We start from the raw sequence: 10,912 nt of genomic DNA, 5'->3' as shown, positions 1-10,912 counted from the left end.
AAATAAATAAATAAATAAATAGATAGATAAAACTGTCTCATCCTCAGGGATGAATGGAGATTTCTCATTCTTAGAGATTCTGTATCTCTACAGGGAATGGAGGTGGGTCTAACACCAAGGTACTCTGAAAACCTCTATGGTATGTAAGTGGTGATAGTGGTGGGAGTCTCAGTCCCTGGCACTGGTGCTCTGTGCTGGGTCCTCAGAGAGGTCTAACCTGAGCCACCATACCGGTGACATCACCAGGGTTGGAAGGCAGCAAGATAGTGTTGGAGTCCTTGGCCAGTTTGGAGAACGCACTGACATACTGCTCAGCCACAGTCAGTGAAGCTGCTGCATCTCCATTCTGTCAGGGGGATAAAATCAGAGATCACAGATGTGGGGAAGGGGTGGGGTAGGGGTGTCAGGTTCTTAGAAAGAGGGATCACATAATCTGGTTCAATAGAGCCCAGAGCTAGGAACTCCCCTCAAGGGTAGAGAAACCCTCCCATTGTCAATTCCTGTCCTCCACTCCCACCAAGGGGCCTCTCACGTGTTGTGTCAGAGCTGCAGCCAGAATGCGAATAGCTTCAGCCTTAGCCTTGGCCTTGGCCAGAACTGCACTGGCCTCTCCTAGAAGAACAGAGACAGAGCTTCTTGCATGAAGTCAGAGTACCTCAAAGCTCCCGTCCCAGTACCAGACTTCAAAGACCCATGCCCTGTTCTCCCCTCTGCTTCTGCCCTCTGCTGACCTGCTGCCTGATTTATTTGTTCAGCCTTTTCTGCTTCAGAGGCCAGGATCTGGGCCTGTTTCTTCCCCTCTGCCACATTGATAGCCGACTCTCGGGTCCCCTCAGATTCTAGAACTGTGGCCCGTTTCCGCCGCTCTGCCTCCACCTAGAAGCCCCCAGCAACCCCCATCAATAAAAAACCAGGGGAAACTCTTACAACAGACCTGCAACTACACTCATCACAAAAAAAAAAAAAAAAAAGGGAGTCCAGGTCCCTTTGGGACTGGAGCATCCTGAAGTCCTTTTCCAACACCTCTTCAGCCCCCACCTGCATCTGCATGGACTCTTTCACTCGGGGTGGCACATGAATATCCTTGATCTCATAACGAAGGCAGCGGATACCCCAGCAGTCAGCAGCCTGGTTGATGGCATCCACAATGCTGGCATTCAGGGACTCCCGCTCCTGAAGAAAGACAAATGTAAGCTCCACAGCCTTAACCCATCTATCAGGAGGTGTGGGACTGATCTTGCTTCCCAGAAAGGACTGTGCACCAAGCATGTGCCTTCAAACCCTACCCCTGGCTCAGAGCTGCTTACCCGGAAGACTCTGTCCAGAGAGAGTTTGCCGAGCTCTGATCTCATGGTTGTCTGAGCCAGCTGGGTGACAGCATACTCAGGGTCTTCCACACCATAGCTTGCCTGCAAGGGACATGAATAACATTAAGAAGCTTGGGTGCAGGATTTTAGTGAGATAAGCAACTTCGAAGGCTGGATAAAGCAGGGGCAGTTACCTTGTAAGGGTCCATGATGCGCAGGTAAAGCACCCCATCAATTTGCAGAGTTACATTGTCTGCACGAGCAGGAACAAGAGAGAAAAGGAGGAACATCAGATCTCTAGGTCCCAAACAGCCCTTTGTCCTAAGATCTGGATCTACAGCAACCATATCCTAATGATCGCAAAGCACCCTATCACCCTGCATGCCTCACCAAGAGTCACAGCCGATTGCTCAGGCACGTTAATGACAATTTCCTTGAGACTCTGCACATACCGGATCCGGTCTAACACGGGGATGAGGATGTTCAAACCCTAGGAAAAGGAGGGTTCTCAGAAGGATGGGGACTATGGGAATGGGATCTAACTAAGCTAGTCCCAGAATAGGTAGAAAGTAAACACATGGAACATGCCCAGAAAAGCAGCAGCCTCATAAGTCCTCAGAAGGCTGGGGTATCATTGGTAAGGAAACCTAAGAGAATAGGAATGCAAAACTAAGCTTAGCTTAGGGAACAGAAGGGAGAGACATGGGAATGGGAGCCAACAGAATAACCACCTCTACACAAACAGGTAGTGCTGACAGAGTGGTGGGGGAGATCCCCAAGAATGGGTACGTGGGATGCTGGGGAAATAGGTAAAGGTTATAGTATGGGGATGATGGTGAGCAGCCTGGGCCCTGCCAGGTACGGCCTGGGGAGTCGGGAGCTAAAGGTATAGGCAGGTCCCAAAGTGGTCCCACTCCCTCCCGCACGTCGTGAGGGATCCAGGCATCTGGCCGGCCCAGGGTGGGCAGAAAAGATTCTCACAGGCTCCAGGATCCGGTGGAATCGGCCCATTCGCTCCACCACCCAGGCCTCCTGTTGTGGCACAAACAGTACCACGGTGTTTCGGGGCAATCCAGAGGAGGCGCGGCGCGGAGAGCGGCCAAAAGCCTGCACAGAGCCCTGAAGGAAAGACGCGGGTGAAACAAAGACCCCAGTGGCCCCAGCACCCCGCCCCTCTGTCCTGAAGATATCTCCTTAAGCCGCGACTTTGATGGGTTCTCGGAGAGGCGCTCACGTGGGGACTATGACCTCTGACCCCAGCCCGCTTCCAAAATTGGAATCCCGCCCCGTCCGAGCTGAGGACCCAGTTGATCTGAGTTCTCGCCCACTGGGAAAGGTTGCCTCGCTCTCACCCTCAGCAAAAGGGCTCCAGTGCCCCGCGCCGCGCGCGCCAGCATTTCCCAAGGCCGCCGCGACCTCCGGAACCAACGAGACACGGGGCAGAGCGGTCGTTGCAAAAGCTGACGGGAGCCGCTCCTCCCGCAGTTCCACTCCTGGTTTGTACTTCCGGCCATCCCTTCCCCGGTTCACACTCACCCAATCAGCGTTATCTGGCAGAGCGCATATCAAGTTGTTCCCTGGGAAACGCAGACCTTCCGGAGAGGGCCTAAAACTAGAGGTTATTCTGGTTCTGGATGTTCAAGCCCATGGTCACAGGCCTGATGGCCAACACGGAGGCTGCTTTCCGCGTGCATGTGACCCAGAGACACTTCTCACCAAGTAGTTTACCCACATTAGGGACCGAGTTTCCTCTTCACAGCGTATACTTGCCCTCATCTGTCGCCATAGCGACCAGTGGATTGGAGCTGACTGGTTGCCATGGTTGCCATAGTGACAATCTCTGGTAGCCCTGCAGTGTTGTGCCTAGCCTTCCCACTGGGGACTGACCCCAATCCCGTTACTGTGGTGACTGGGCCTAACATTGCCCGGTGATTGGGCCAAGATTTTCCCCTCTCCTCTTTTCTCAAGACACCACAGCTCTTTCCATCTCCTCCCAATAGCCTTTTAGGCCTGGTCCCCTTGTATACAGAGTCCAGCAAACAGCCTCAATGCCACCTTGTTTGAAGCGTGTCACCTTACACCTCTCTGATGCTATGGCACATCCTTTAAGGTACCTGCATATTCATCCTCATTTTACATTATGGCACTGAAATTCTGCGGGCTAAAGTCATTTACAGAACTAGTACTACATATAAGAATCTGGATCCACATTCAGAAAATTCAGCTTTATAGCTGAACTTTACCCATTCCCTAACCCCCTTGATTACCTAAAAAGAGCAAGACCAGGTCCCAAGAATCAGCAGGCCCTAGCCTAAGACCTCATGGGCTCAGGCCTGCTGCCTCCTCTCTGGGAGAAAGGGTAGAGTCCTAGCTCCACTTATGCTCCTCATTCTTCACATCCTCTCCCAAAGAGAAAAAGTAGAGCTTAATTCAAGTTTCCAAACAAGAATTTATTCTTTCTTTTTAATTTTTTTTTCTTAGAAAAAGTACCAGGTACAATTTTTCCTGTTTTTTTTGTTTTGTTTTGTTTTGTTTTGTTTTTTTTCAAGTTTCAGCAAATGCTTGTTCCCCTCAGCCCAGCCCCAGGAGTCAAGGCTGAGGCTGGGTCAGAGTCTGGAGTGGGGAATGGGATAGTTGGGAACCACATGACTGAGTTTGAGGGGTGCCCCTCACCCCAGCTGAGGTAGGTGGGTCAGAGTCTGGCCAGGTGAGAGGAGGTACCCAGTCCTTGGCCCTGACTCTGCCCCCTGGACACCTTCCTCAGTCAGGACCCCAAAGCAAGGAGACATAGGCAAAAGAAAAGGGACAACTAGAGTCTGGAGCCCTAGATAAGGGGTGAATAGCCCCTGTGTGTGTGCATGCATGCACACTCTCTCACACATACATACCACACAAAAACAAGCTTGTGTACACACACATACACATAAGTTGGCTTTCAGAGATGGGTCAGAAGGTAAGGAAGGTGAAGGAACTGGGGAAGGACAGGGGAAATCTGAGTCTTTGGCTAGTGACTCAGTCCTTCTGGAATAATCCCTCTGCCCTCAGCAATAGAGAGTAGTTCTCCTCCTGCCCCTTCATATGCCTCTTCAACTCCCGAGGTTGAAGAAATATCTGAGAATGGAAAAGGAGGAGGGGCAATGCCAATTATCATGTCTGGGAGGTTACCAAGGCAATCCAATTTGAATAAATTATAAATTAAAAATAAATAAAATAATAAGTGGTCCCTGCCCAGGACAGGGAGGCAATGCTGGCATGACTTGCCTGGGAACTTGGGACGACCTCAGGATAGCTCTGGTTCCTCCTACCTAAGCTGGCCTGGGAAACCCAAGGAAAGGGACAGGCACATGGAATAACCGGAATAGGACAGGGTAGTAAGGATCAGAAGCTTAAAACACCCAAATAATCAATTTGGGCATGAGCATGGCTAGGGCTTTAATTCAAGCCAGAAAGGTCTCTTGCCATCTCTCCACATTTGTACTCTGTCCAGGATGGAGCAGGATGGGCAGGTTGTTGGCCCATGGGTTCAGAGTGCTGGCAATCAGGGCAAAGGTGAATAACGTGGATTGTGAGGGGCCTCAGTCACAGCCTGCAGTTCATAGGGGAGCCCTGTGTCCAGTTCCAGGCTCCGGCGGGAAAAAAGCAGGCGGATATCTCCATGCAGGCTTAAGCGGCCTGAACGGGAACTTCGGAACCTGGGAGAAAACAGTGTGATCAAACTAAGAATTCAGGCCAGCGCAGTGGCTCACACCTGTAATCTTAGCACTCTAGAAGGCAGAGGTAGGAGAACTAGTTGAGTGCAGGTGTTTGAGACAAGCCTGAGTGAAAGCAAGACCCTGTCTCTACTAAAAATAGAAAATCCAGCTGGGTGTTGTGGCAGATGCCTATAGCCCCAGTTCCTGGGAAGGCTGAGGCAAGAGGATCGCTTGAGCCCAAAAGATTGAGGTTTTTGTAAGTTATGATGACACCAAGATGCTCTACCCAGGGCAACAGAGTGAGACTCTCTCTCTCTCTCAAAAAAACAAAAAGAATCCATAGAGAAGCAAAGCAAGATTCTGATCAGGGAAAGGATACCTAGGTCTCTATATCTGTCCCTGGGCCCTGTCCTCACCTGAGGTGCAGCAAGTAGCAGAGGAGGCGGCGGGTGGGGCTAGCATTTCCCTCCTCACCCACAGGCACCAAAAAGAGGCGATGGCGCAAGAAGGTCATGTGGGCAGCAGGCATGTCGGAGAAGTCAAAGGTCACGAGGAACATCTTCACCACAGTCTGGTTGGGGTTAAATAAGGTCTGGGGGCAGGACACTCAAGGTTGTTAGGGCCTAGGGGATGTTTTCCTCTCTCCCCACTCCCACTCCCTCAGGGCAAACTCACCACTTGGATGGTACCCACTTTGGGCACGCTGTAACCCTTCCTCCCCAGGGGGTTCAAGTCCACGATGCCCTGGGAAGGCCATGGAGCCATCAGCCAAGATCAGAACTAAGAAAGCCCTAAGTCCTAAATACTACCTCTCCACAATTTCTAAACCTACTCCTGCCCCACACTAGAGTTCTCCCCATTTGGCTCTGATTCATTCCTAGGTGAGCAACAAGTAAGAAATACCTCTTGTCCCATGCCCCATTTTCCCCAACCCCTCATTCTCTCGATGAGCTCACTTTGAGGTTGGGGTAAGTTCATACCAGGAAGGGGGCCGGGGCATTTTGCTCAGAAACATCAAAGAAGGTGACAGTGACAGGCAGCGTGACATGCTGGGGGCAGTAGGATCCACTAGCTCCAATTTCTGCTGTGAAACCCTCAATGTGGCCAGATGGTGCAAAGCGTCCTCGCAGCAATGATTCCTTGGGTTAAGGTGGGGAAAATATGTTATAAGAGAGACGCTAATTCTTTTCCTTTTCCACCCAAGCTACATTCCACCATCCCACTGTTCTCAGGACCCCCCAATCACACAGCCCAAGGGAAGCTACCTCAAAGTTGCCCAGCAGGGTACGGCTGACAGCAGGGGTAGGAATAGGGGAGGCACTGGGAGGGCTCAGCAGGCCTGGTCCCTTCCGGAGACTTCGAAGGGAGCTTCTGGTAGGGGAAAGGACATAGAAGGTTGGCATGAGGTCTTCTGGAATTTCTGCTCGTGTCCTTGAACCCCACCCTTTGCCACTACCTAGGGCTTCTTCTAGGTCCTCTACTCTGATGTCAGAAAGAGGGTTACAGCCTTCTGCCCCTGTTCTCAGGGACAAGGTAGAGGAAAAAACTGGTCACTTACAGCTTCAGGCGACGGGCACCTTTCAGCCTCCGCCCCATGGGACTGCAGTCTGTTGGGTCCTATGGAGAGAAAAGATTGGGAAAAGAGACTAGGTAGAGGCCAGGTATGTTTTGGGGCAGGGCTCATTATAAGCTCTCAAATAACCTCCCAGGTCTCTACCTTCACCCAAACAAATATCCACCTAAGAGCAGATGATTACCCCTGAGGAGACAACAGCAGAAAAAAAAAATAGTAGATAAACTTTTCTATTGGCTTACCAAAACAGGCTCCTTGGGCCCGGGAAGCAGGTGGCTCCAGAAGGGTGTGGCTTTGGCATCAGAACTGTTGGCAGCAGGAGAGTGGCCCAGGGTTCCCCGGCGCCTCCGAGGGGCTGGCCCCTCATCCTCAGAGCTGACATCTGGGGCTTCTCCAACAGGAAGCAGCCTTCGCTTGGTGGGGCAGGGGCCTGGAGGTCCAGGGCCAGGGGGTGTGTGCTCGGGGCTGTGCCCATTGGCAGTGCCAGGGGACTCCCTAGGCCAGGGGCTTCCCCCGTTGCCCACCCCAGCCACTGGGCTCTTACCCCCTATTTGTGCAAGACTGTGCAAATCAGTGTCAAGTGTGTGCAGCTGGCCCGGAAGGGCTGGCCCTGGGGACTCCCCCAGGGACCCCTGTCCCCCTGGATCTGGGGAGGCCCAGTCTCTGGTGTGCAAAGTATTGCAGGAAGCATTTGATGGGTGCCAGGGAGTACTCTGGGCCCCTGAAGTCCAAGATGAGGTGGTACTACCTCTCTGTTCCACAACACAGAGGCCACGATGGGAGAAATGCTGGCTGGCCACACCCAGTCCTAGCCCCAGTCCCTCTAGGCCCAACAGCCCCACAGTAGATAGTTCTTCAGGGGGTAATCCCTCTCTGGCCCCCAGCCCAGGGCCTCTCTTCAGCTCCCGGGGACCCTCAGTTGGTGGGGCCGGTCGCTTCAGGGCCCTGTGAGGCTCAGAGGTACCAGCTGGAGGGGAAAAGATGGATACCTGGTAGACCCCGGGGGATGTCGCCCCCCCTGCTGGGCTGTAGCCCATGAGCAGGCCACCCTGGAGAGCCCCCTGCCTGACTGGAGGCTGTGAAGGGCCAGCCTCTGGCTCTGAGGATGGAGACGGCTCCGCCTGCACGTGGCGCATGAAGCCCCCCTTGGGTCAGGGGGGCCCCCCCACACGGCCTTTATGCTGGGCCTGGGCTGGGAGGCCTGGGGACATCTGTGCAAGAGAAGAGAAGAAAAGGTGGTCAGGGGAATCAATAAGTCTTCTTCCTTCTAGCTGAGTTTCAGATCTTCTCCTGGCCTAAAAGGGTGAGGGCGACCTTGAGGGATTCCTGGGGGTGAATGTGTCCAAATTCCCAGATGGACTAATGGAATATAGAGATCACTTTCAGAACTCCTGAGAGGGTAACATGTTTGGCTCAGATTTCAGGACCTCCTCTCCCTCCCTCTACCCAGCACTTACCCCGATGAAGAGGCCTCAAGCCTGGCTGTGTGTCCCCTCTTCCTGACTGATGCCTTGCTTCCCTAGCTTGCAGTCTGGTCCATGCCCGCTGCACTGGCAAGATGACTGCCACCATTCCGTGCAGCTCCTGAGCTCAGCTGGACCCTGAGGAGAGAAGAACAGACATACACCAGGATATACCTAGAGATAGTAATAAGGCCCCTCACCAATTAGGGGCTAACAGAGTACACCTGGCTGAACTTCAGAAACAGAAAGGGCAAGCTTGGGAACTAGGAGCCCAGAAGGCAGAGTTAGCCTGCCTAAGGAGTCAGAGAGAGACAAGTCTTGGCTCAGTGTAATAAGGACACAAGAAATGTATTGAGGGAGGATGACTACCTGTCAGGGTCATCATCTTGGGGCTCCTGTACTAAATGGGAGTGAGGAGGAGATACCTCTGACAGCCAAGAGACCATGCCAACTGAGAGGTGGCCAAGGCAAGAATTCAGCTGTCTTACTCAAGGCCACCAGATTGCACAATTCCTTCCCATACGCCTATCTCCAAAGAGACAAGTGTCACCCACCAGCACTAAGGCAGAGGTCTTATGGACAGTCACACACCATGCGCACTTCTCAGAGATACAAACCTGCGGTCAGCTCAAAGCTGAACAACCAATTGCCCTGAGCATTCAGTCTCTTTAACAACAAGCAACAAATCCAACTAAAAACAAGTGAGGGGGAGTGCAAGGGGGCATTGCCAGAAGGCACTTTCCAGGGCCTACCCCTCCCCCTCCCCCTAGGCTCTGCAAACTAGAGATAAGGCAGCAGCAGTCAGTCAGCTGGAAGCAACTAGGAGTACGCTCCATGCCCCTCCCCCAGTGCTCACACACCTAACATCCAAAAACCCAAACTACTGCTTTTCTGCCAGAGCACAAGATAATCTTGGCTGACTATTCCACCCTCAGGAGCACATAGTAAGGTGAGGGGAAAGTCAAGTTGAAGGCTAATTGCCCCTGTGATCAGCATTCTCTTTTGGGCAGTAGACTCTGCTGCCTGCCATCCACAATACCATTTTCCCTTCAAGGAGTGCCCCTTGTATGCCTTCCCAAGACTTACTCTTCTTCCTTGACTAGGCCAAATACCTTCCCCTCTAGAAAGTCAGCTGTCCACCCTGGATCATAAGCATCTCTGCCTCCTCTGAGCTGTCACCTATGACAGCGTCACTTCCTCCTCTAATCCAGTTCTGCTTGCTCTTGTAAACTTACCATAAGGTTTCTGAGGAACCTTACCTCAGGAATCTTCTAGACTTACCATAAGGTTCCTGAGGAAAGATCTGTGCCCCACTTCTCTACCCAACTCCAAGCACAAGGGTAAGCACATGGCAGGGCTCAAAAAAAGTGGAATGCAAGCCCGGGTGATCTGGGCAGCAGTCCTGACAGTGCAGAGAAAAACTTCTCACATGAGAGAAGCAAAGAGATTAACCATACAGGGAGAATCAGCAACAGAGGTGGGTGGGTGTGCGGGGGCAGGGAAAAAGATTTTTACCCAGGGATTGAAAAACCCTTTTATTACTCCTATCATTGCACTCCACACTTTCCTATTTCACCAAGTTCTCATTAGAATTGGGATCCCTAAGACAATTCCGGTTCCCTGTGGTGAGTGGGATGGCCAGAAAGAGCAGAACGCCAACTCAGCATTGTCAGAAGGTACAACCTGTGCTAATCTCTACCTCTTCTTTCCTCCATCCAAACCATGCAGATTCAGAAAGGGCCTTTTCCTTAGCACTCCCACTTCCAGGTCATCCCAGTTGCCATCTTGAGTCCTTGCCCTGGGGAAGCCAGATGATGACATGATGCCCTACTTGACCCCTGCATGCCTGGCATCTGCTCATTAACCCCAGAGCCCTCTCAGTTCCCACCCAGTGAACCAGACGCTCCAAGATTCACTTCCCTGCCATGCAGCCAGTCTGGCTCTAAACCATGGCTTCAAGCTGACTCATGGGGCAGAACTGCAGGGGACAGCAGGAAGGTAAGCCAGACCTTATCCTTCATGCAGGGGCAGGCAGCAGCTGGCATCAAACAGCTGTGCCAGGCTGTGGCTGGCAAGAACTACAGCTCCCAACATGCCAAGGGAGCAAGGCCAGCAAAAACAACAAGTCCCAGAATACGTCTGTACCCTCAGATATCTGCTAGGCCTGGGAGGTGAGTGAGGTAGGTGTTGGTATAGGTAAGAGCTCCGAAGGCTCATTCTATCCTTTTCTTCAGTATAAAAGATACCCATTTTACCCTGATCAGGGAGGATGACAGAAAGGAGAATTCCTATCCATGTGCTTTCCACCCTCATCCTGTGCAGTGAGAACTATTGCCAGCTGCTCTACATTTTGTCCCCACACATGTACACACAAGCTAGGGGGGTTGTTTCCACGGACCACCACCGTGGGTAGGAAGGGCTCTGCTCTCTCACCAATCCCTTCGACCTTTGTCTAGAGCCCTCCACCCTCAGTGGAGAGGAAGCAGACCTCAGTAACCTTTTTATACTAAGCCCAGCAGACTCACCAACTCCTGGACTCCTTCCTTATTCTAAATGACCCTCTGCCTTCCATATCCTTTCTCACCCCTCTCCTCCCCACCGCCTGGGGCAGGCCCCATACTCTACTGGAGCTTCGGAGATTTGCTCTTTCCCACTAGCACAGACTCACCCCACTCCCAAATTGGCTCTGCTGCGGTGGCCGCTGCTCCAGGCCCTTCCGTCCCGTCCCGGTCCCTCCCCTCGGATCCCCAATCCTCCCTGTCACGGGCCCCCAACCCAGACAAAGGGTGTCTCAGGCTGAGCTCTGGTCTGCTGGCTCTTCTCGGTTCAGCTTCGTGTGCAACACTGGCAGGCCCTGGCGCTCGCAGCCCCCCAGCC

General features: G+C 52.6%; 2 protein-coding genes across 6 annotated transcripts in view; both read right to left on the bottom strand.

Annotated features, from left to right (window-relative positions):
* Window positions 1-2,847, bottom strand: part of STOML2 (stomatin like 2) — a 4,085-nt gene extending 1,238 nt beyond the window's left edge. The window contains exons 1-9 of one of the 2 annotated variants that reach the window (XM_012811668.2): window positions 2,660-2,847; window positions 2,289-2,426; window positions 1,698-1,797; window positions 1,502-1,560; window positions 1,308-1,409; window positions 1,039-1,173; window positions 732-876; window positions 533-612; window positions 232-346 (exon numbers count right to left, since the gene is read on the bottom strand). In XM_012811668.2, the coding sequence (XP_012667122.1) occupies window positions 232-346; window positions 533-612; window positions 732-876; window positions 1,039-1,173; window positions 1,308-1,409; window positions 1,502-1,560; window positions 1,698-1,797; window positions 2,289-2,426; window positions 2,660-2,821 (1,036 nt within the window). In that variant the 5' untranslated portion in view covers window positions 2,822-2,847. Of the gene's footprint in view, window positions 1-217; window positions 347-532; window positions 613-731; window positions 877-1,038; window positions 1,174-1,307; window positions 1,410-1,501; window positions 1,561-1,697; window positions 1,798-2,288; window positions 2,427-2,659 lie in introns of both variants that reach the window. The other variant, XM_003800248.3, reaches the window with a different exon arrangement.
* Window positions 2,848-3,736: 889 nt separating this feature from the next.
* FAM214B (family with sequence similarity 214 member B) overlaps window positions 3,737-10,912 on the bottom strand; it is an 11,526-nt gene continuing 4,350 nt past the window's right edge. Inside the window, exons 1-10 of one of the 4 annotated variants that reach the window (XM_023519345.1) lie at window positions 10,704-10,892; window positions 8,030-8,173; window positions 7,117-7,783; window positions 6,815-7,002; window positions 6,558-6,616; window positions 6,265-6,370; window positions 5,980-6,138; window positions 5,675-5,743; window positions 5,416-5,591; window positions 3,737-4,999 (exon numbers count right to left, since the gene is read on the bottom strand). In XM_023519345.1, coding sequence (XP_023375113.1) covers window positions 4,846-4,999; window positions 5,416-5,591; window positions 5,675-5,743; window positions 5,980-6,138; window positions 6,265-6,370; window positions 6,558-6,616; window positions 6,815-7,002; window positions 7,117-7,708 — 1,503 coding nt within the window. In that variant the 5' untranslated portion in view covers window positions 7,709-7,783; window positions 8,030-8,173; window positions 10,704-10,892 and the 3' untranslated portion in view covers window positions 3,737-4,845. Of the gene's footprint in view, window positions 5,000-5,415; window positions 5,592-5,674; window positions 5,744-5,979; window positions 6,139-6,264; window positions 6,371-6,557; window positions 6,617-6,814; window positions 7,784-8,029; window positions 8,174-9,734; window positions 10,004-10,703; window positions 10,893-10,912 lie in introns of those variants that run through there. The other 3 variants (XM_003800251.3, XM_023519344.1, XM_023519343.1) reach the window with 3 other exon arrangements.

This window comes from Otolemur garnettii, unplaced genomic scaffold (assembly GCF_000181295.1).
Source record: "Otolemur garnettii isolate 467f Iridium unplaced genomic scaffold, OtoGar3 scaffold00172, whole genome shotgun sequence".
Taxonomy (NCBI): Eukaryota; Metazoa; Chordata; class Mammalia; order Primates; family Galagidae; genus Otolemur; species Otolemur garnettii.
This window is presented reverse-complemented; position numbering and strand designations above follow the sequence as displayed.